The sequence below is a fragment of the Macrosteles quadrilineatus genome, unplaced genomic scaffold (assembly GCF_028750875.1).
Source record: "Macrosteles quadrilineatus isolate MER2022 unplaced genomic scaffold, UCM_ALF_1.0 Scaffold_9__3_contigs__length_116548681, whole genome shotgun sequence".
In the NCBI taxonomy this organism is placed as follows: domain Eukaryota; kingdom Metazoa; phylum Arthropoda; class Insecta; order Hemiptera; family Cicadellidae; genus Macrosteles; species Macrosteles quadrilineatus.
This window is the reverse complement of record NW_026542602.1, coordinates 18,117,070-18,142,694: the sequence shown is the minus strand read 5'-3', so window position 1 is coordinate 18,142,694 and position 25,625 is coordinate 18,117,070. Positions and strand designations below refer to the sequence as shown.

The following is a 25,625-nucleotide window of genomic DNA, read 5'->3' as shown; positions in this document are numbered from 1 at the left end:
GTTAAAATGCAGTACCTTGACTCCCATGTAATCATAAAAAGACATAAATTTATGAACAAATTAAAAAATACATTGTCAAGTCTTATGTCATTGTTTGTCTTATTAAATTCAGTCAAAACTCGTGTTTATGTTAATGTAGCTTCAAGTATATAATAATTATTAGTGCCAATGTTATTTACACTGGTTAGGGATAAAGTTAAAAATTGCTTATATCTTTTAAGTTTAACCTCTTTGAACAAAACTAAATAAAGGTATTAGGTATCCACTTATTTGGCTTCTAGCTTCGGATTAGAATCGTCAGTCATACATTTGTATTCAGTACCTATTGCTCTTGTACCACTTGGTATAACTCTTGGTTGAAGAGTGTTAGTTTTAGAAAGCTCAACCGAAGCTTAGCTTAACCTTTGGTTAAGGAATGATTGTAGTTTGACAACTCCCCCGTTGAAGAGTTTCATAGTTTGAGAAGTGTACTCCTGGTTCTTGTATAACCTCGTTAAAGTGTGTATCATAGTCTGCCTTATTTTTAAATAATTTTAATGAAACTGTGTTATAATTTGAAAGTCTCCCCCTAATCCTTGGTTGAAAGGTGTTGTAGTTTCACAAGTCCTAAGGTTGACCTGAATCCGCAAACTCCTACCCTATCCCATACACTACCGAGGTGAACTAATGCTTCATTGCTTGTAGTTTCAGGCTTCGCTCACCTCCAGATGTGCTATCATCGCTGACACGTTGACTTGTTGTTGCATTGTTGTTGATCACATGTTGTTGTTACATTGGTGTTGCTGTGGTGTAATTACAAACAATATTAATTTCATGTGGTAGTGCTGGTTTGTTTGTCCATTGTTGAACTGTATATATAATGGTACCTGCACATTGACATGAATTGGGTGAGATTATTGATACATTTTACACCACACATCGCTGCCCAGTATTATAGATTTGAACACTCACACTCATTAAAAAAAGTTCAATCAAGGATTTTTCATTTTGAAACCCAGTAGTTAATGAACTGTGACACGTTTAATGAATTTTTAGCCATTCCCAGTTCAAGAGGAGGAGTCCAATCCTCAGGAAAAACAAGATATTTTTGACACTCAGGTAAATAATGTTTGAACCTCTCTCGTTTACATTTACCACAACATTTTCATAGTAAGTAGGACACAAAGACATTATTATTTATATGCAGAAACATCAAACAACACATTATTAATGCTTTGTAGCAGTAAGTAACATTGGTTAGATTCACTATTGGTGTATTCTTGTTCTGTGTGTTAGCTTTTTTATTACACTTCTTGTTATTGCTGGTTGCTATCAATTGTTTGCTTATAGTTTGCGTGAGGAATCCCTAACAGTGTGTTATGTTAGATTGTTAACCTTCTTTATATCATCTTGCATGAAGCCTACATTTCTTCTTAGTGTCTGCTCTTTGAATCTTTTCTTCGGTACGATCATACTCATTTACATTTCAAAACGTCTTAGGACCTTCAAACAATATAGTTTTACATTTGATTTATCTCATAAATCTAATTAAATTTACTTATTTTTTATCAATAACATTGACTAGTGTTGCAAATGTACTAGAAACATTTTCATTTTGAAAAACCCTTTAAGTATAATATTATATTGTCTTTAAAAATGAGCAATTATACATATTGACCATATTGAGTGTCTACACTAGATGTAAGATCTAATGCGTTAGCCTGTGAACAAGTTAACCAGTGTGATTCAAGATGCAAGTGGTACTAATGAGTGTCAGCCAGTACACAAGTTACTTTTTGTTGACTCTTCTCCTCCTCCGAAAGTATTGTTGCAAAAAATATATCGTCTTGATGTTTAGTTAGGCTAGTAAATGAATCTTTTGAATGTCTATGCTGTCCTTATATAGTTTTCAGGACTATAGAGTTGTAACAAATACAAATAAAATTGAATTGATCTAGCCAGATGGTATGGTAAATACACAGAACCATAGCAACCAGGCCGGCAGTTAGCACTTGACACGCTTTGGGCCCAAGAGGATGGTGCTCACTCAGGACCTCAACAGAATGTTCTTCTTGGAAAATGATTTTTGCTGAAAATCTGTTCATTTGGGGATACGATTTTCTAGCCTAGCATGATTTTACAAGTACGATTTTAGTAGTATATTCCCACGATCGCTGAAAGCATCTGCGGAAATTGCACGATCGATAATCAAGACTTGCAGCGATCATGGAAGTTGTTTACGATTCCTACAAGACCACAGAGACGTTCATGATTTTTTCACTATCGTGAGAGACGAAGATGATGTCCTCACAAATGCGGAAGATGTTCACAATTTTGCCACGATTGTAAGGGAGGGTAATGTCTTCACGATGGTTCAAAATGTTTAATATTTTGCCGTGAACGTAGAACACGTTCTGGATTCCTCCACAATTGCAGAAGAATAACCACGATTAATCTTCGTTGCGACCCCGCAGGAGACGTTTACGATTTTGTCGTGACCAAGGCCATTTTTTAATATTTTCTATTTCGGTTTTGTGATCATGATTTTGAAAGACATTACATTTCAATGAAATGGCGACCATACAAAGTAGGTATTTTAAGCCAAGTATGAATGGAGATGAGTGTAGGATGAGTGGCGCGATCTTGTAGTCTTGTTAGTGACTTATGCCGACTTATTCCTTAGACACAGCTGTTAATTTATATAATTTATAATTGTTTTTTGTTGTTAAATTGTCTATTTTTTCGTGCAAAAAATGCCTGTATAGCTGTTACGTCTTGTAAATCATGTATATTTATTCATCAAAACTGTGTTGTTATCGTATTTCATATTACTTATTATCATTTCATATTTGTTATAATATTTAATTATTGATCGCACTATAACTATTTCACTTTAAGTCACATAAATTTTTATCAATCTGAACTCAACTCTCTTGTAAAATGGCGTTTGCCGTGCATGTAATAAATAAATAAAAAATTAATAGCCCATACAGCTAATGGCAACTAAGGGACCTACAGTTTAGGGTGGAATCCGAACCACATTTTTGCCTTGGTATATACGAATAATTGGTCTACTGCGGATAGTCGTAGTACTCACTCGTGCGGACGTTAATCCACATCAGGGAGTATTGCATCCACAGTGCATGACAATATAAGAGTTGTCCTTGTGATCACGGAAAATGTTCACTACTTCGCTGCAAACATAATTTCACAATTGTTCCAGGATTTTGTCACGACCGCGATCAAAGAAGATGATTCTGGAAGATTTGGATCGTAAAAATTATTGAAAAATAAAATATAATTATTTATTATTAGGTGCCCTAGCCTCCTAGGTCCATTCCCTGATCAGATCGTCGAAAAAAGCGGTTTAACGAAGGATGGAGTTCATCCAGTTGAAGCGTTACAACGTGTATTTCTGTTTCTAAACCTATTACAATCCAGCCATCGAAAAATTAGCATAGAAGGGCCTCTATGGCTTGAGCATCTAGGAACTAAATATGGCCCAGCCCCTTTCCCCTTTCATATGAATAATCAAACAAAAATAGACTTTTTACGATTGTACACACAAATCTGCAACATAACAACGATGCAGATTGTTTTTATCGTCGTCTATTTTTGATCATTTATAAGAGTTCATAGGAAAGTAAAAACGACAAAAGTCAATTAAATAGGTACACAATAAGTTTTAACTTTTACTGACATAGGATCACATTTTTATTTCTAAGGGCAGATTTTTTTAAAGTAAAATGGGTTATTTAGTTATAAAAAGTTTGAATTTAAACAAATCTTGTTTTATCTAAGATGTAACTACACAACTCTTGATTTTATTCCTAAATATTTATTGTAAACTCGTTAATATTATCATAAAAGTTAATTTTTTTTTAGCAATAACTTTCGGTACATATGATCATTAAATGATTTTAATTCATTTAAAAAACTACTTTAGGGACTTGTTGTGGACTAATACGTACTTTTTCACTGTCCCTCTTTTCTATTTTTCGCCCTCTTTCTAAATTCACTAGCTGCCACTTGGATTTTTGCTCATTTCACAGAAACAGGGTGTGATTTTTTTACGTAAAAAAGGATCACTTCAGACTCAAATACAGTCATAAGCAAAGCATAAACACTAGCCAACTGATGAAAAAATTAAAGGATCCTCAATTTACAGAGACACCTCCATCACTTCGGGATGGATGACCCGGTTCCAGGCTGGAGATCCCGATTGTCTCGGTCTCGTATCAACTCTGCCGTTTACATTGCGCACTCGTCAGCAGAGAGGGATCCTCTAGTGCCGCCTGAGCACGCAGTCACCATGCGTCGCACAGTCAGTGCGGGTAACTTACGGGAGCGCGACCATGACAGCCGAGATTGTGACTTCACGCGGCAAGACTCTGAGCCTGCGGGACATCGTTTTGAACTACCCGTCCTCTCCATCTCTGAAGCCTCGGAGAAACCTTTTGTTGAACAACACTTGTAGAAACTTACAACATTGAGTGGTAGAAAAACTCAACTAATTAATTTTTTAATAGTTCCAGTTTCAACTTCTTAGCTCATGTGATTTCCTGTTGATTCATGTAAGACATCAAGACATTTAGATTATCAAGACCAAACTATGGTATTTTAAAACCAAAATTTACTTGAATGTATGTATTCCTTGTAAATAGAGTAGGATGTTACAAATCTCTCCCCATAGATATTTTAGTTTTTGTCAGTTAAAAATTATTTTAACTTTGTAAATAATAAATAAAAAAAGTTTTGCATCAACAAATCGTCATTCAAATATGATTTTGACGTTAAATTAAAAGATAACGTTGTTTGTGATTTTCAGTCTCTTTTTATACTAGTATCTTGCATACAACTAAACTACAACTATGATAAATACAGTATTAAGGAAAACTAAAGCCAATTAAAAACCGTATCAATAGTTGTATAAAGCACTAGAGCCACATATTATTTTCCCACTTTAAAACTTAAACCCTGTAAACCATTTTTTAAGTGATAATTTAATGACTATGCATATCATGCTAAGAAGGTGAAACGGAATAATATCTATGGTTTCCAATGTAGTACCTGTTGTTTTTTTTGTATAAATGTACAGTAAAAATCAAACTACACCTATCAAGGAGAATGTTATTTAAGGAATAGGATTTGTGAATCCTGGAAAACTGTAATATATATTTTTAGGATTTAAGTTATGTTTCTATTGCATTTTTTTATTTATATTGAGTTATTTTTACATTTTTTGTTACCAAACAACATTTTACAAACTTTTTAGTCTACAAAAAACTAAGAAATACATAGTTAAACTGTTACTGGTACCATTTAAGTTCAATTATGTTTTGATATATATCCAACACGATTTGCATGGATTGTAGATGATGGTTATATTTACAGGCACAGATATTTAAAAAAAAAACTTCAGTTCAGTTAAAGCCAACCACACATTCTGAAGAACACATTATTTTTTGTCAAGTTTAATGAAATTACGGTTTGAAGATCAAGAGATAACAATTCAAGAAACAGGTTGAATAGCTTGAAATACAATCGATGCTCTTCAAGATCTTATACCTGTAAAGTACAATGTCTAAAATGAGATCCTACATTTCACAATTTAGCCAAAAGTATATTACAATTAAAGTGGTTTAAATACCTGTAATGTCGACAATCCCAAGTGGTTGTGAAACAACTAGTTTCGGCTCATAACGGAGCCATCTTCAGGTTTTCCAAGGACATTATCACTTCTTCCAAAGGTCGTCAAAGTTCACAAATAATTTACATACATGAAAAACATTTAAAAACACGTAACACACATGCCTAGGCCTAGCTTTAACGACGTGACCGGCGGGAGTTTACGTCTAGACTACCGGGCACTATATTGACATTAAATACACTAGGTGCCCGGTAGTCTAGTACCCGGTAGTGAATGTGCTTCTGGTTTATTTTGAAAACCTCTTAACCACTTTTTCACCCAACTCGTTGTGGACTACATATTCGATGCTAAGATCTAACTGTAAATTAACTGTTTCACTATATTACTCAGTTGTCCAAAAAAATATGCAATATTTCCCTAATTGTACCTGATACAGTATTTATGGTAAGAATGCTGCTGGAAGAACCTATTCCCTGAAAAAAGTAACGTATTATTTAACGAAGTTTTACAAACACGTAATTACATGCAATCAGCTGATTATATATAATAAGTCGTTGCATCAATTTCAGTGCCAATGACAATAAACGAAAACATAACCTCTCTAAGAAGTGATAAGTAGTGATTGTTAGTAATTAAAAACCAAATTTGTAGTAGTTAAAAAACGGTTGTAGGTAAAGTAGTGTACGCAACTCGCGTTAATAGTCATTACGACCCTCGTAGAAGTTTTTAAGGCACTCGCCAAGGCTTGTGCCTTAAATTTACTACTCGTGTCGTAAAGACTAACTTGACGCAATCGTTGTGTAAACTACTATAAATAGGTACCACATTTTTAAATCAACCTTAAATGTAGATTTTGAAACTGTTGCAGTACCTGAAACTGAAGTTTTACAAATAATTCATTTTATGACTTGGCAAAGTTAGAGAAAGATAAGAGCCCCAATATAAATGTAATTTGGACATAAAATATAGTTTACCTCATAAATATATACCTACAATTCTTTAAAAAGATAAACCAAACATAAATTTGTATATTAATAACTTTCAAACCACAATTAAATTTTATTTGTTTCATTGCAACAATATAAATGGAGACAAGTATTTACTTTGAGATGTATATCACCCTCCAAACATTTTAGAAAGTTTTATATTTTAAACACAGTTATGTATTCAAAAAGCCAATGTGGGTTGGTTCGTCCTGTAGAATAAAATCAAACAATTATTTTCTTATCCCAAAAATTTTCATCCAGTCTGCTACACATGGTTATGAGCAAGTCTACTAATATGTAATATCCTCAAATTTGAATAATTGTAAATTAGTAGTTTGCGCAACGATCGAATAAGGATAGTGGTGTCACGAGTAGAAAATTTAACTTTTATGAGTGTCGTTAACACTAGAGTTGTGTAGCCTACACTGCTTAACCTACGACCGGTTTTTAATTACTAATAATTACTACTCAAAACTAAGAAGGATGATGTTTTCTTCCATAACAATAACATGAGAATTTTAAATTAACAATTTTTTTACTATCTCCGTAACCGTTAGGCATGCAACAACGCTTCAACATACCAAAATTATTTCTTTTTTTAAGCTCTACAAAATGGTTTGAAGAGAAATTATAAATTTTGTGTTTTAAGGGTCAAAAATGGGAAAACTCAATTTTTACTCCATAAAACCCCCTATAAACCCCCGTTCCCATAATCTAATTATGCTGGTTCGTGAACTTCTTCAAATAAACGTAGGTTTACACATTTGTACCAAATTTCATCAAAATCGGTAAATCGGATTATTTTTGCTCAAGTTATCGTGCTAACGGACACATATACATATATATTATACAGACCTACATATATATGAATTTGAAAGGATGGTGTTTTTGGCCTCTGGGGACCTCAAAACGAAAAAGTAAATCGGTCACGGGTCTAGGTCTTACCATGAGACCTACGGTAATAGCTTATTCCTATTATGGGAAATTCGCTAAAACTCAGTAAAATATGGGTCGTAGGTAAAATAATTAGCACTTCATAAAGCTTAATTCATTGCAAGGCATTGAACAAAAATACTTTTTAGAATACAATTTTTACTTTCTCTCCCTATACATTGGTATATGAAGGAAGTATAATTGTAACCATTTTTGAGATGGATTAACAATGGTTTCATATTATTTGGTATGAAGGTGCCGGTACTAATCATCTCTAGTTGATTTAAAATTTGTTTAATTATTAAAATGGTGATGTTATTTACCGATGTTGAAATACCAATTAGTTGATACAAAAAAAATTGTGAATAAATCAATATGTTTAATCATTTTGCAAAAATAAACAGAAAACGCAAATTTTGCCCAATAGGGTAAATATTATTTTTGAGTTTACAGCTTCGAGACAGAAATTATGGCCCAATTCATAAGCAGATTGTTGCCATTTATTTAATAACCTAGTATTTAGACAGAGACTGTGTATTCACTCTTCTCTTAAGTGTTTGATTGAAGTTACTATTGAATATTTACATCAAACACCAATATATTATTCCTAAAGATCATGTGTAATGCATATTGACAACGACTTTGTAACTTCTCTTGATAAACTAATATTGTTATTAATGTAGTTGTTATTCTTTTTTGATAATCTGTATAATATAAATTATTCCTAAACAAATTACTTACAATTTGCACGAAGGTTTTATTAAGTTAACTATTTATTTTACTAATAAGTATTTGTTAACTAATATTTTTGTAATTAAAATCTTTGTAATATAAAACTGGTTAGATGGGTTTGAAAGTTCCATTGATAGATAAAATTTGTGTTAGTATTTTGTATATCGTTATTAATCCATTTCCTCATTCAAAGTTTCTCTTGACCAATCCAGCAAAATCTTAACCTTTTTTAAACCCATTATTTCATTTATACAGGTAACTTTACTTTTACTGTCAACTTTGGCATCTAAAGAGTACTAAAGAACATTGTGTGTTCAAATAATGTGAAAGCCTTTACAATGGCTTACTTCTCAAACATTTGTCACAAACCTAAACTTCACAAAACATTTTAAATTCTTATAAAACTACTAGAATAGTAACTTCAACATGTAATTTCTACCAAACACTATGAATTACTGTTCGTGTGTAGAGTGATTGTTGTAGTATTCTACATGTGGATATCATATAATCGCAATAGATGTACGAAACCGATTTATACAGAGTAGCTGAAATTCTGAAATCAGCCTTTTTACTATTTAATATAAATATATTTACATGTTAGATTGTGACAATGCAGTCTATTCTACATGAACAAATCCTTAAGTATAAAAGAGTGTATTGTTGGACTGAACATAATTGATTTCAGCTTTAGTGCTTTAAAGTGTGAATTCACTAAGTATGCAAGATGTCCTTGGCCTTAAAAACAAATGTAACACCAAACATGAGTTGTCAACGACTATGTTATTCTTTTAGTTGTAACTAAAATGATTTCTATTGATGTTTTCTATAGTGATCGGCAGAGCACAGTTTGTAAAAAAACAAGGTGCCGGAACTGTAATGTATTTATAATGTGATCAGTACATATATATACTTATCAATTTATTAATTATGTACTTATTTATGCCAATATTTTTATCTTTCCGAAAGAGAGGTACCGGATTTCCGTTCCACTGCAAATCGAGCACTGGCTGGTTATCAGAAAATTTCTAAAAAACAGTAAAAATCTAAATCATTTAAATTTACCAACATTATCAGGTAGAATAGACTGAAAGTATTCTAAATGTTAAGACAACCTCTACAATGCAATAACTATCGCCTTAAACTATGAATAAACTAATACATTTGTGTTTGAATCATCATCATATCTGAGGTCAATTTCTGAGATACACGATGATCATCGCTCTATTTTATTGTGTATGTGGTTTAAATTGTTCAACCAAAGCAAAGTTGAAGCATTTACTGTTTCTAATGTTGAATGTACTTTGTCTTTCAATAACTTATTTCCACTGGTAATTTTAGATTAATTTGTTACACAATACAGTACTTAAATGGATCATCACATTTTTTAGTGCCTAACTCTTACAATAAGAAAATTGATCATTTAGATGATTAAAATATAACACACTGTACTAATGTATTTTTATGAACCTATTATTATAGTCTATGGACACCGGTACTGAAGAATACATGACATCTACTGTACTGTACATGGACCAGCCATAGCCATTTTTTTGCTAAGAGACCATAGTTGGACGAGCCTTTCATTAAATTCACTCCTATTGAAGTTCTCTTTTATCTTTTGGATTGAGACTGCTAAATAATAATATTTATCATAGATGGAACATAACATTTATTTTCCTTCAAAAACGAATGCTGCTATAGTTAACATAACTACTAAATGTTCGGCTTTAAGTTCCGCATGGTTTAAATCTTGGAGTAAAGAAAGAAAATTGTGTTTTACGGTGAACACTCTTTGGTGGCTCAATGAATTAAGCTCTTTTTACAAAAAAAATTGCTACTACTTAAAACAAGGGAATAGAATATCTATACTTAACCGCAGTGTATGTTTAGTAAAAAAAATTATCAATTCAGCAATAATATATCTCATTGTTGGGTTGTAATTCTGTTCCTAACAACTTTATAAGTGTATTACTGTTTCATAAACTACTTCTTTTGTGTATTAAATTTGGCAAAAACTAAATCAAAAGTTTCCAAAAATTCTGTAACCATACAGTGGCGGTTCCAGGGGTTTAAAGCCCCCTCCATTGGATTCTGGAAAATAGATATCAAATACAAAATTGTCCTAAAAATGAACTGAGATTATTGAACATAGTTTAGACGTTAAAATGGCTTAAGAAAGCCATCGAACCGCTTAAAAATACCAAACTTTGCTGGGGAGAACCCCTGGACCATTCTCTTTCTTAGTAGGTGTGGAACACCCCCCACTTGACAAGGTCCTGGAACCGCCACTGACTATACGTACAGTGTGCATCTTACATGGAATGTCAATTTGCCACAATACTTTCGCCGAATTAATTTACTGATTGTAAATATAATTATGTTAACCATCATATCATTTACCTTATCACTATAGAAGCTAGTTTTTTACTCTTCACGACCATATTGAAAAATATTGTTGTAAATACTATATCAGATATTTTCCCTGATGTATAATGTTGAGTGTAAAAATGAAATTTTGAAATATAATATGAGTTTAATTGTGGTATTTTTCTTCCTGTTTTAAAAATTAGGCACTAATATAAAAACAGCACAATTTGTGTGTATATTACCTCTTTCTCACCAGTGTAGTCTGGACCTGAGACAAAGAGATTTGAAGGTAGGTATGTTTAATTGCTTGTGCAGTGCACTTAAACAATCAGAAAATACAGCGCCTAAAACAACAGACAAAAATCAGCGTTCGAACATCAATTCACGGTGATTGATCTTCCTCTAGGTCGGTAAACTTGGAAGGTTGAATAACCTAACATAAAATAATGAAGACGACTTCGTCTATAGGTACTAGGTATATGGTAAACACATTTAAGGGAAAAGAAATTATTTCAAAGCTGATTGGTTTAAAATTTTATTTTCAATTGATACAAACAAATGTCATGAGTTATTTACATTACATATATTGCAAGTGTTACAAAAATATTTTTTATATTTCAATGTTGGTTGTCTATTCCACATTCCTCCTCATTCTCTATTAACCTATATCACATTAAAACAAACAATAACATAATCACAACTCATGAAAACAGTAACACAATATCTGAACCATGGATACCTAGTGTATGTATATCAGATGGAAGTGCCTATCAAAAGATAGGGGAAAGATCAATACATAGATTAACAAACATTGGTAAGGGACATAGCAATGCACATGTCCCTAACCATAATGCTGCACTAAACACAATGGGGCAACACACAGCTGTTGAAATTTAGTCTACAGTACTTAGATTTTGATATTTGGGGCAACAAACTACATTATTATTTTAAGTAGGCTCCTTTTTCTTTTTTTAGATACAGAAGTAAACTAGACATCCCATATGGACCCGCTGTAGCCCATAGTGGAAGGAAAAAACATAGGTGTGATATTCCCGTCATATGCTGACATCACCCAGATTGCAAACACCATCTCGCTATTTAGAAACAATTTATAAAAACAATAACAATCAAATCAAAACATATACCATATACTTATATGTTAGTTAGAATCAGGCCATTTTCTGTTTGCAATCTGTGTGACGTCAACCTATGAAAGCATTACACCTATGTTTTTTCTTCCAACATGGCTCTATCCATCTAGGCCTACATCCATTTTTATTTAAAAACTAGATACGACTTTAACAAGGAGATGGAATGTTTGGTTCTTGTTCTTAGTCAAAGTTATCAAGAAAAGCAAAGGCTGAGCCTGTACAGTGCAAGAGAGACACGAGACACAATCACCCATAACATCACTACCATAACTTTGTCATGCTACCGACTAAGCTAAAGACTCGATCAATTTTTATAATGTTCAAATAAGTCAATCTAAGTTATATGTACATCAGTTTTCCCCAGGTTATTATTAATTATCAACAAAAGCAGAAAAAAATTACTCTAAAGTAGAAGAACTGTTCTTGACACAATGCACACAAAACAAACCGGACATAAAAAACATAAAATAACCCTGTCCAGCAAACCTACAGACCAAGCAAATTTCCATTTAACTCATTGGATTTTCACTTAAATATTTCCTTAAACATGTCAAATTTATTCAATATTATTAGTTTTAACAAATACTTAGGTTTGCTGCTACATGGGTGGTTATAAAGTGTATTTTTTTATTATTTTATTTTTATGTTGTTAGCTCAATATAAAATATACAAATTTGCCAAGTTCGGTCAAAATATATCCATAAACAAGCCAACAGTTTACTTATTCCCCATAAGAACAGGCTAACATGAGAATTTAAATTTATAATTTCTTGAGTTTTCTCCATACAACTAATAATTGTAGCCTACCAAAACACAAAATTAATTAGGCCTATTTATTTAAGCTAAATAAAATTGTTTAGCAAGAAATTGGTAAATTTTATGTTTTTAGGGTGGAACTGGGATAAAACAAATTTCTACCACATAAAACCCAGTTTCCATAGTCCAATCATACTGGTTCGCGAACTTGTTTGAATAAATGTAGGTTTACACGTTTGTACCGAATATCATCGAAATGAGATCCTTTTTACTTGATTTATCAATGGACACATTTTTTTATATATGCCTACATATTACATGAGTTTAAATGGGTAGTGTTTTTGGCATCTGTGGACATTAAAACAATACTGTATTCAGGCAGGCTAGCGGTTAGCATGTGACGTGCTATGGGCCCGAGAGGTAGTTTCGCCCCCTCATTTTTCTTTGATAGGATTCATAAAATAAAAATTTAATTGACTAAAAGGAACAATTAGTAAGTAGTGAAAGAATTACATTACAAATTACAAATAAAGATAAGTCAATGAACAAGTAGTAACATACAAGCAGTGGGAGTGATGAGTGATGAGCGAGAACCGCGGGGAGCATTCTATTCTCGCACGACTTAAATATTTTCAAAGTATGTTCTGTTGCTTGCGCTCCTGAGCCTGGGCCCGTTTATAAAAGCGGGCTTGGATCCACGTCTTGCCATGAGACCTACGTAATAGCTTGTTCCGTGGGAAATTGGGGGAAAACAGGCTTCAGGGTTTGCAACAGGATGTGAAATCTACTTTGAGCTTCTGATCAGGGGCTGTATTAGTCTCATTCAGTAAATTATTATGCTTGTAGTGTGATATTAGTACAGTATTCTAGGTAACCATGGTTTGGTTGTTTAAAGACTTTAAAAAAATATTGTACAAACTGGTTAACAGCCACTTTTTGGAAATTATTTTAGTGTTAACAGTCAACAACATTTCAAAATATATTTTAAACAACAAAAGGGTTAGTTGCAGGGTGCAGCAGATCTTAATACTTAAAACTTAATACCAACAGATATACATGTACTCTGAAGTAGGGTGACAATGGACTGGTGTGTAAAGGTTTAATATTTAAGTTACACTGTTGTTTCAATATTTTAGGACATCAAAAAAATTATTTAAATACATTTAGTTGTGGACTGACGATTTTAAAGATTTCATCATAACAAGATTGTAAGGAAATGAGTGTAATATATCTTAATAGTCTTCATTAAACATTGAAAAACGCACATGATTTTCTCTAAAACACAAAAAATTCCAGTATTCACTTTTTAAATACCGGTAGTGCATTATAAAAAAACTTTAAAATCTTTCAACTTAGGCCTATTAAAACAAATAAAATTTAACAATCCTATTAAAAACATAAGCAGTTAAGACTATAGGACCTAATGGCTTATAAAACCAATAAAATGGCCATTAATCTTTAAAAATGTAGGTACTATTACGAACTGAAAAAGTTACCAACCTTAACAACAACAAATTAGGCTTCTAACTGAAAAAAAATACTATCTCAAGTCTCAAACGTCAAATGGCATATAGTTAAATTGGGAGACCTATAGCTGGAATCCACATGAGCAATGTAAATCTAAATTATATTTTTGCTTTGACTTTAATTTTTACATTCCAGAGCACAAAACCATTTTATGAAGTTAAAACCGTATCGTATCAGTAAAGCACAAAAATGAATTTATTACTATAAAAACGTACTTTGTTATTTACCAGTAGCACTTTTTGTTGCTTGGGCAGCTTTTTTCGCTTTTACTATTTCAGCCAGTTCTTTGCAACGGAGCATACACTCTTTCTTACTCCTAGACTTGACACACTCAGAAATTCTGTCCCATCGTTCTGGTGTCCCGTTGGGATAGCTCTTCAAGGCTTGCTCTAAAAGTTTCTGCTCCTCCGAGGTCCACGGTGTTGTACTTGTAGCTGCTGCTACAGCGTCAACACGTTCAGATGCTTCTGATGCAACAGCCAACGAAGCCTTCTTCTCCTTTTCAAAACTTTCATAAGCATTTTTATTGATGGTTTCTTTCAACTGATCTCCAGAGGTATTTTGCAACTCCTTGACCTTTGATAAAACCTCCTTTTTGTTTCTGACTACTTTTACTCCAGGCAGTCCATTATAATGCTGATTTATGAAGTTTGTAACGGCTTCCCATCGCTGTACTGTGCCAGCTGGAAAGAGGTTAACAGCTCTAATGAGAATTTGAACATCTTCCTTAGACCAACAAGCTGTGCCCTTGGAGTCATTTGATTGAGATGTATTATGTTTATTGATAAAACTTTCATCTTGTTTTCTCTCTTGTTCAGACTGTTTTTCAACTGAAGCCATCATCTCCATAAATCCATCCTTACCCTTGGTTTCTAAAGTTTTGGTTAGCTCTATCAATTCTGTCTTACTGTAAACAGTAAGTGCTTTTTCTATTGCTGTCATATTTTGTACTAATTCATTATCATTCGATATAAAATAATTATTGGCCTTGCATATATCTCTAATCTTTTTCCTCTCTTTTTTCACAATACGTTTTTCAGCTTCCCGTTCTGCTTTTAATGCTTCAGCTTTTGCTTTTTCCTTGGCTTCTTCTTCCTCTTTTTCCCGTCTCGCTTTCTCCTCAGCTTCTCTTTCAATTCGCTTCAACTCTTCAGCTCTTTCTCTAGCAGCATCTTGTTTTGCTTTCTTCATAGCCAATTTTCGTTCTTTTTCTTCATTCCTAAACTGCACAATTCGTGGATCTAGATTGTAGGCCAAGTCGATTAATCTTCTTATTCTAGCCATTTCATCCTTTTTCTTTTTTGCTCTGTCAACTTTATTTTGTTTTTCTATCCATTTTCTTTCATCACGATCTTGACCGGATTCTTTGGCCTCTGAATCCCAATAAGAAAACTCTCTCCATGATTCAAAATTAAACCAGAAGTTGTAAAATCTCTCAACTTCATCTTTAGTGGCATCAGGACCTCCCAGTCTAGGTACATTCTTTTTATCACTCCATCTAGCATTTCGCTCAAAGATTGGACCAAATTCCTCAAAGAAATGTTTTCTTACATGTTCATTATCATAAGGTATTGTATTGTCAAATTCAGGATCAACCGAATCAAAAGCTCTTCTCTTGTCTTTTGACCCAAGAATTTCCCAAGCCTTTGTGATACAAGTAAAGTAATCATTATTAATATCTATCTTTCCTGCATTTGCTCTTTTATCAGGGTGGTGCAGCAACACTTTTTGTTTGTAAGCCTTTCTAATGAGAGCGTCAGGTGCACGGTGTCTTATCTTTGCTAAGCCCAACACTGCGTAGTGGTCTTGATTTTTCCACAATTTTGGATCAAGGCTCTTCAAGTATGTATCATCATTTTCAATTTCATACTCCTCTTCATCTGCCTCTTGCGATTCACAATGGTGATGTTCCGCATCTTTTTCACGGATATATCGAAGGAACCAAGGTCCCACACACTCAACACGACGCAGCTTAACAGCCAGTTGCCTCTCGTCTGACTCTCCTATATTCTTTTTTTCTTCATTTATACTAGTATCAGTTGCACTGCCCGGGTTGACTGGTTCTTTATTTTCCCCCATTGTCACCTGCAACAGAATGGGCGATGCATTTATAAAAAAAAGTTTTTTAAACATCTGTTAATCTGCAAAAGGACACCCTTGCTTTAAACATTTATTTAACTAAACCAAAAAAGTAAGAACTTTAGTTATTGAAACAGTTGGCATTTAATATTAATTGCTAAATTACTAATTAAGATTATATTCACAATTAATATATATATAACTAATATTAAAAATTAATTAACAATTCAAATTACGGTACAGTAGGCCTATATTCAAGGAGTATTTATTGAAGAGGTCATAAGTTACTGGAAGGTTCAATTTGGTTAGTTTAAAACACGGATTTTGGTATGTTTTGAATAGCCTAGATTCTTTAGCTGTGGGCTGATTTGGAAATGTTAAATGCCACAGCCTTACAATAAGGCATACAACTGGAGGTTTAGTGCACTGAAATTCTATAGTAGGCCTATATCCTAAATAAATATATTAGCCAGTCCATTTTGAAAAGGAATGGAGGCTAAAATGGTCAATGGTAAAATGGTCAACCTCTGTTAGTCCCGGCAGAAATTGTATCGTTGTAATTTTTTGACAAGGATATGTTAAGCCTATTTTTTTAGTCCAGGGGTAAAAAATATGAATTTCAATAACTATAACCATTGTATAGGCCTATTGGAAACTGAAGATGAAATCCCATCTAAATGAACCACCAGTAGCTTATTTTCCATAAAAAAGAACATTGTTAGAGCCACTCATAGACTGCGCTACTGTCATAATTATTCATACTTTCTCCCTTAATTTTTTTTTTTTTTTTTTTTTTTTGCTTGTATCTACGCCAGTGGCATTTTTGTAATGAAGCATGAAGTCAAAGACTTTTAAGGGAAAGCTGTATCAATTTTTGATACATTGCTAGATTATTATGTCGTAAAAGATGCTATAGTTTACAATAAGTTGTCCTACCAGTTTTGGGTGGGTAAAAAATTTAGCGTCTTTGATAGAAATCAAGTCATTTTACAGGGTGCGACAAAAAAACGTATCTATTTTCTGCAGCACACTGTTCAGCGACAGGTCGTCTGAAAGTGGTGGGGTTAGGCTCGTAGGAAAGCCTACACGATGCCATTTATTATCTGTGGTCATAGAGCAAGGGTCACCTGAGCAACGCACGTTTATTTTCGAGTCTAATTTAAAAAGAAATGATTCAGTCATTGCAACTTGGGGGAAGTTCCGAACATTCTTTTAATTAGGGTGACATGGAATCCGTTACGTAGCACAATCATGTGGTGGAAACCAAATTAGAACAACAGCTACTGCTTTAAAAAAAGAAGCTGACAAGCCATCCAAAGTTAGATCGGACGCCTGATAACCAACATTCGATAGAATTCGTGCTGCTGTGGAAAACAGTCCTTGTAGGCCCGCTTGAAAACTAGCATCGCTTTGAACATGTCACACTAATTTTGAGGTCCGATCATAATTCTCACCCCCACAGATGAATTTGTATTTATCTGTTTAAAATTGTTGATTATTCATACACATAATTGTGACGGAACCCCTCAATGTCGACTTAATTTAGAGAATGCATGGAAATGCTGCTGAGTTATACGCTTACTAGTTCCCTATTAACCCTTCAGGACTATAGAGGCGGATATATCTGCTAGCATTTTGTGCATAGCGGACGGTAGACGGATATATCCCGTTATCTTTTTGGGCCCTGCGGATATATCTAATTGGATATATCTGCCAATTATTACGACAGTTATTGTTATTTTTGATTGTCAGATAACATAATTAATCTTCGTAAAAACATAATTTTATTAATTATACATTATGTTTTTAACCAATATGTACTAGGAATGTTTTTTGTAGAAGAGTAAGAAATTTAATTAAAATCTTCACTAAAAATTCAATATCTTCAAATTTTTTTTTATTATACAAAAAATTTAAAAAAAAAATGTGAAAAAAGGGGTTTAGTGGGCAGGATTTCACGGAGACAGGGTACGATTGAAAATTAATATCGATTTGATTAGTAAACCAATTTTTTTCATTATCAGCAAGTTTGGTTAGGTTAGGTTAGGGTATAACAGTTTAATTTCATCCCTAAAACTAATTTTGCTCATCCCCCCTGATGGATCTTTCCACCCCCCTACCCGCTGCACCGTGGAACCGGTCACTCATACCTGGCCGGCACTCGCCCCGCCAAGCCTCAGGCTGTAAAATGACCCTTGTCAAAGTGTTTAGGCAATCGGCACTCGACCCTGCACTCGATAATATACTAAAAAACATTTTATTTAATTACAGCAGCAACAATTCTGGTCAATTAACAATAATTATAATGGAATAGGAGCGATGAGAATAAGAATTTAAACATTTTACTAAGCAATAAATTAAGGTTCGTCATTTTGAGTAGGGTCAATGTCACAGAATGGGATCAGTTATGTCTCAGGTATAAATAAAAAATAAAACTGAACAAAAAATAATTAAATGTGTGTACCGTACTTACTTATTTACCTTATTTCCCAATAATATATTCCTTTATTTTAGCAATTACATGCATAATTTAAAAGTTTTATAGGTTACAGACCGGTCACTTGTCTCCGGTCACTAACCTAAACATCAAATGAGATGTCAAATATGGAAAAACTCTTAAAAACACGACAGAGCTTTGAATATAGGTTATACATAATAATCATTATTCGAATACGTCATCTGTTCAATCTTACAATTGGTCGGAATATTGATTTTTCGACCTAATACGCCAGTCTCCAAGTGCCACCGAGATATGGACTGTGAAAATGACGTAGCCCGCCAAAGCAGCAAAAACAGTTGTAAAGCGCGGCAATCCCAGCCTTGTGAGTAGCCTACCTTTGTAAAGTTGCTGTCAGTTGAAGTTTTCGCCAGAAGTGTTGATTTAGAAATTATAATCAAAACAACAGGTAAGAAACATATCGTACCTTAATTATGTTACAGTTCGGTGACTCACACTAATCTGATATATTCCAATAAAACTGGCAAATCAAACGTTGGACTAGCTGTAGAATTGTGCACAGAGCATAACCTGAAAATGAGGCCTAGTCTTGTCAACTAGCCTAGGAGCTATATAAATAACTAGCTGTAACCCGCGGGCTTTGCCCCGTTAAACTTCTTAATTTTCAAGATGATCTCGTTCGTATGGCTCAATCACGTCCTGGTTGAAGTTCGTTCGCTACGCTCACTCACCTTTAGGTTGGAGCTCGTTCGCTACGCTCACTCACCTTTAGGTTGGAGCTCGTTCGCTGCGCTCACTTGCCTTCAGGTTAGCTCGTTCACTACGCTAACTCGCCTCCAGGTTGAAGTTCGTTCGCTACGCTCACTCACCTTTGGTTGCAAATTAGCTGTTGTCATAAATGTAAAAGAAATAATAGTGCTGCACCCTGTTGGTAATCCTTGTAACTTAAATGCTATTGAACATCATAGAACAGAACCAACTTGTAATTGAAACAAGAATTAAGATTCATTAATTCCATTTCTCATAAGGTTAACATGGGAAACTCCAGAGCCACTGGGGCGGAGCCGATTGGACGGATCGCGAAATTGATGGTGTATAAACCTATTCCATGACATTCTACACGTATGTACCAAGTTTCGTGGCAATCGGTTCAGCGGTGTCTGAGTTTATCACTGCCAAACAAATATATATACAAACATCCTCTTTTATACTTATAGTTATAGATATAGGCTAGTAAGATTACAGTCCGGCCACGAACAGTCCGTTACCGGTCACGTTACCGGAGCTGTTTTTCCGTGACCGGGCTGGGCTGTAATATAGTGCCAAAATGGGCCATGGAGATCTCACCTTAGAGTCATTCACACAAGTATGGGAAGAATGTTTCAGTCAAGTATTGTTTCTTGCAAATCAAAATAGGTACACCAGAGCTAATCTGGCTAGCCTAGTAAGAAAGATAGATTGGAGTCCTTAGAAAAGCGATTAGAGCAAAATAGAACTCACATGACAAAAGAAGCTAAAAGAGCAGCAAAAATGGAGCGGAAAATCAAAATCATAACAGGAGGCTATCAGACGAGAGCGGCAGCAGTGATCAAGCAGCTGCAGGGCTTACATGACCAGATAGAGCAAGCCCGCATGGAGCTGTCCACATTTAAGTTCCTCAAGGAGCAGGAGGAGGCGGCCATACCTCGCAGAATTGAGTCTCTCACTGATGATGTTAGTCGGCAAATGGAACGAGAAAGAACTCTTCAGAAAAAGTATGGCAAGTTGCAGGAGCTATTGGAGGAACTGAAGCTAAAAGATGAAGGAAGCAAACAAGTTTAACTACTCCTTTTCTGTGCTATTTATCTTTAGTACACACATTAACTAACAGTTTTTATGTGTGATTTGATGTTTCTGAGCTATTTGAATTTAGTTGTGATCTTCTCCTAAAGGGTGATCAACTGTAATGCTCTTTCTGTATATTATTTTAGTTAAAAATTTCTTTAGTTAGTAATATAATATTCATTACACAGTCTATAAAAAAAATACATGTTTATTGATATTATTATAATGTAGGCCACCTGCAGGGTATAGGATGGGATGAAATTTGTTTTAGCAAAAATCCTACAAACTGACCGACAACAACAACTGTAGCAAAAACATTATTCCTTCTTTAAGAATTTTTAAAAAAATTTCTAGTAACGCTATTATAACAGTACCGTACATTACAAAACAACATAGGAATTATATAATCAATTACAACATATCTTTCATTTGCATAAAAATAAAGACGGGATCTTGGTCACGAGTCTTTCACCAGGAACAGCTGTTTTCTAGGAGTTATTTGTCAGAATGTAAACAAATGGACGGTGCTGCCACCTAGCAAAGGTCCATAGTACTAAAATTTAAAGTTTTCAGATGCATAGCGCTAGTAGTCTCGTTTACAAAAAATAAAATGTCTCGCATTACAAAGATGTAACACCGTGCAGCAAAGAAGTCAAAAAGTCCGTTAAATAAATGTTACACTGTGCTTGAAAGAGTTAACAATTTTATGCTGGGACACAACTTCCTAACCTTAAATGAACTCTATACTGTAGTTTAATTTTGAGTATTGCTCAGCTCGGTAATTATTTACCCTATTCACACTGAGATTTCATGTAATTTTTCTATGTCTACTTACAGTATTTTTAACGCTGAATCCAAAAATGCAATCAGTTTTGGTCGGAGAGATTCCTAAGTGGCTGTACAGTTAAATAAAGAATATTAGGCTTCAGTTTTGTTGATTTATTAACATATTTGTGGTATGGACGAGTCCAAGTTCTAGTGGCGACTAACACTAAAAAGGGGTGGAAGGTTTGTGGAGTGGAAACAGCTGTCAGTTGTTTACTTTCGATACTAAACAGACAAAACCACACATGACGCCATGAGAGCAAAATCAGAGTTACAATATGCAATAACTAGATTTTTAAAAGAAAATGGACTTTGGTGCTGTTTAGAAATACAATAAATCAACTACGATACATAAACTATTAATCACATGAACATAAATTATAAAACAAAATAGAATTTATTCACGTAAAATATCAGTAATAGAAGCTTGGCCAATGCCGACATGATCATCGTTCTCATTCCAATCCTCAACCATTGACTAATGCCTCAACGTCTGTTAATGAACGTGCCATAGTGCATAATCCCATAGTACATAATCCCATTGTGTCTAAAAGTGAAAACGTACATCACAAAACGTATATCACAGTGCATAATACAATGTATCAGCAACTAATAAATGAAGTTATACATAATCTAATCTAATCTAACCTAACCCAACCCAACCTTAATATTAACGTTTAAATCGCATTTTATGTCAGAAAAGGCATGTGAGGAAGATAGGTCGGGTTTTATGCGGATTCATGACTGTATTAAGTGTTTTGAAGTGAGGTTAGATTAGGAAGGTAAAGGTTAGGTTATAATGAACCGACTCATTAATTTATGCAACGTCCAGACTGTTTTTGCACAATTGAAATAGTAGGTGAAACACAATGAAATAACGATATCAAAAATGTGCAAGCACAATGAAATAACGATAGGTATCAAAAATGTGCAAGCATTTTTGATATTGTTATTTCATTGTGTTTCACCCACTATTTCAATTGTGCAAAAACAGTCTGGACGTTGCATAAATTAATGAGTCGGTTCAATATAACCTAACCTTTAACTTACCTAATCTAACCTCACTTCAAAGGACTTAATATAGTCACGAATCAGCATAAAGTCCGACCTACCTTCCTCACATGCCTAAATAAGAAGTGATTATTTGGTTTCAAAACGAATTGATTTGATTTCATTCCGCATTAGATGATTAGATCAAGTATAAACAGTTGTTTGCTCTTCTCACTCAGTCCTCACTCCTCACTCTTCACTCAGTACGGACCCATCCAGACCACGCCATATTAACATTACCATTACCTTCAGTACCGCTCAATTATCCTTAGAGATTCGTAATCCTAACCTTCATTTTACGGCCACTTAGGAATCTCTCCGACAAAAACTGATTGCATTTTTGGATTCAGCGTTAAAAATACTGTAAGTAGACATATAAAAATTACATCATATCTAAGTGTAAATACGGTAAATATTTGCCCTCAGCTCTTTTCTTGTTTATTTATAGGTATTAACCTACTACTGTTTGCTTTTCATAGATATAAGTTACTTTAGAATTTCGCTACTATCTGCTTGTTAGTTCACTTTCATGTCGCACTTAATAAATTAATGTATTGTTTGTAAAATGGTGTTTACCGTTGAAAATGAATAAATAAATAAATGAACTTCTGTTGTAGAGGTTAAAATGCCACTAGGCCCTAACTTAAGTAAGTTTATGCCTATTGCTCGTACAATCGTAACCTAGTTAATTTAAATTATGGATTTTATTGTATCAAAACCGTTGTATTTGTGTGAAATCGAGTGTTGACTATATTTTATCCATTATGCCCTCGGAATTTTACAAGCTTTAAAATATATTTAAAGGGATTTAATCCTAACCTAAAATTACGAATAGAATTACAATCTACATACAGAAAATGTCATAACATAAGAACAAACAAGGTTCAAATATGAAAGCAGTATTTTACCTGTTTTGGCTCAGTTAAAAAATGGATTAGAATTTAAAAATTAATGTGAAAAACTTCTTAGTTCTGAGATATTCTTGCAAATGCTCTGGATAAGGACATAGATACCACCATACCGCCACGGCTACCAAAAAGTAAAAACTAGGGATGAGCGATAAATCACAGACTGTGATTTTGTCACCGATATTTTTAAGTCACAGTCACAGTCTGTGACACGATATCAAAAGTAGCAGCTACCGGAGTCACAGTCTCTGTTCACCATTTGCAGTCGCAGTCGCAGCTTTTTAGTTCAAAATATCGACTGTAGAAGCGCGAGCAGCGCTGTGACTGAGCGAGTCACAGTCTCTGTTCCCCAGTCACAGGCTTTTAGTTCAAAATATCGACTGTAGGAGCGCTGTGACTGGGCTGTATCCGCCGTCCTTGTAATTGCTGCTCTCTGTATCCTTCGGATTTTGAGCGAACTACTGTACTTTGAGCGGGCTTTGCACCCTATATCGTCAACAGTAGCAGTCATTCGGGGTTAGGAGCAGTCACAGTCACAGTCGCAGTCACAAGTAGCTGGTTAGCCGTTCGAGTGATGCACGCCAATGGCATCGTCACAGTTTCGTAGTTTTGAGTATCACCGCACGGAGCGCCACCGTAGCATATATCGCTGTGACTAGTCACCGATATTTTTAACCGATATTTCTTTGTCACAGTCACAGTTCCGAGTGATATTTTAAAGTCACTGATATTCTCATCCCTAGTAAAAACCAGAAGACAGAAGAGTGAGTAGAAGTGAAGAGAAGAGTGAAGACAAATACATGGAGGAAATAACAGACCAAAAGCAAATAAGAAAAATACAGTAGAACCCCGGTTGGGATCCCTTCAAGTAGGTAACCTTTCAAACTGGTGAAGGGACCTACCTGCCCGATATTGAAATCGGTCAGGTTGGTTACTTTTCAATTTGGTGAGGTAATGAACGCCCTCTTGCTCTTGTGGTGGGGGCATCGACTGCCAGGGTTTCGAATTGGTGGGTAATTACCCACTTTGTGGGTATTTTAAGCTATGGTGGGTATTTTCGCGGGTATTCTATTTTAGTGGGTAAAATAGGGTATTTCATGCTCGCTTCATGGTATTTTTCGTTTTTAGTGCATTGGGAAGTTTCTGCTTTAGCAGGCTTCATGTTTAGAATCAAACCTTAAAAACATTGGCAACTTTTTTTGCCTTCAGCAAAGCCTTTTTTCTTCTTCCACTTCTTCGATAATTCCTTGTTGCGATACCACTGTCTTTCCGATATTTGGTATCGATACCGTATCGCAAAAAAGTAACGATACCGGCTCAGTATCGGAACTAAAGTATCGATACCATTAGTATCGGAACTAAAGTATCGATACCATTAGTATCGTATCCATTCGATACCATTGACGTCATATTCTGATTCACTGATCTTCGATTAAAGTTCACTCGTTCCAGTACAGTGCAGCCAATATGGGATTCGAATTCAAGCTGCTAAAAACTACCTAAATATGTAAAACATTGATAAAATTAACCAAACATTGCGAACCATTGTTTTCAATTTTACCTTCAAGTATAAGTTCAAGTAGGCCTAAGCTTACCATAAGTTCTAGGCCTATATAATTTATATTTTCAATAGACAATGTTATTAAATTACCAACGTAACGCATTCGTGTTTACCATCAGCCTAAAAAAAGTTTATTTTTTAGTTAAATAACTTTAAGTGCGGTGCCATCTTTTTAGTTTATTTGATGTTGAATACTCCATGGTTTCATTTTATTTGCCTAACACAACGTTGCTAACATTGACTTGTAACAAAATTAACTCTGCAACTAAACCCTTAAGTTGTATCATTGACTAAATATACGTCTGTAGGTATATATAGTCAATGGTTTTACTTATAGTTATGTAAAGTTCTATGGAAAGTGAATCATAATTTACTCAAACCACATATCAGACAAGCTAGATACAAAATATTTAATTGGGTTAAAGTTTTTTTTTTACAAAAATACATTATGTCCATTTATTTTGGGTAAAATAGTTTGATATATATTTCAATTATATATTTTATGTCATTACACCACATATTACTCTTATTCAAGCTGAGTGGGTAATAGTGGGTATTTTTAGGTAAAGTGGTGGGGAAAATTACTGAAGTGGATTAGAAACCCTGTCGACTGCTCTCATTGGCTGCAAGGTTTCTGGGGGAGGGAGTAGTTGTTATGGGGTGAACAGTGCTGCCAACCCAAAAGTCTGGAGCAATAAACATTCCCATACAAGGGTAATGTGGGTAATTCCGATATTTACGGCTACAAAGTAGGCAGTATAAATGCCGAAGGAAATTATATGTATAAAATATCTAGTTAGAACTTTGCATTGGTGAAATACTGTAAACAACAAAATACG

The 25,625-nt window shown here is 34.2% G+C and overlaps 2 protein-coding genes and 1 pseudogene across 5 annotated transcripts in view; 2 read left to right on the top strand and 1 right to left on the bottom strand.

Annotated features, from left to right (window-relative positions):
• LOC129004162 (fibronectin-like) overlaps positions 1-10,774 on the top strand; it is a 139,186-nt gene extending 128,412 nt beyond the window's left edge. For 3 of the 4 annotated variants that reach the window (XM_054432610.1, XM_054432611.1, XM_054432609.1), the window contains exon 9: positions 4,148-10,774. In XM_054432610.1, coding sequence (XP_054288585.1) covers positions 4,148-4,456 — 309 coding nt within the window. In that variant the 3' untranslated portion in view covers positions 4,457-10,774. The remainder of the gene's footprint in view (positions 1-4,147) is intronic. The other variant, XM_054432612.1, reaches the window with a different exon arrangement.
• Positions 10,775-14,179: 3,405 nt separating this feature from the next.
• Positions 14,180-23,339, bottom strand: LOC129002769 (dnaJ homolog subfamily C member 2-like). Its single transcript, XM_054430810.1, has 2 exons — positions 23,226-23,339; positions 14,180-16,166 (listed from the first exon to the last, which is right to left on the bottom strand). The coding sequence occupies exon 2, from the start codon at positions 16,158-16,160 to the stop codon at positions 14,301-14,303; it is 1,860 nt and encodes a 619-aa protein (XP_054286785.1). The 5' UTR covers positions 16,161-16,166; positions 23,226-23,339; the 3' UTR covers positions 14,180-14,300.
• LOC129003268 (cell division cycle 5-like protein) lies at positions 19,946-20,508 on the top strand (annotated as a pseudogene).
• Positions 23,340-25,625: the final 2,286 nt, after the last annotated feature.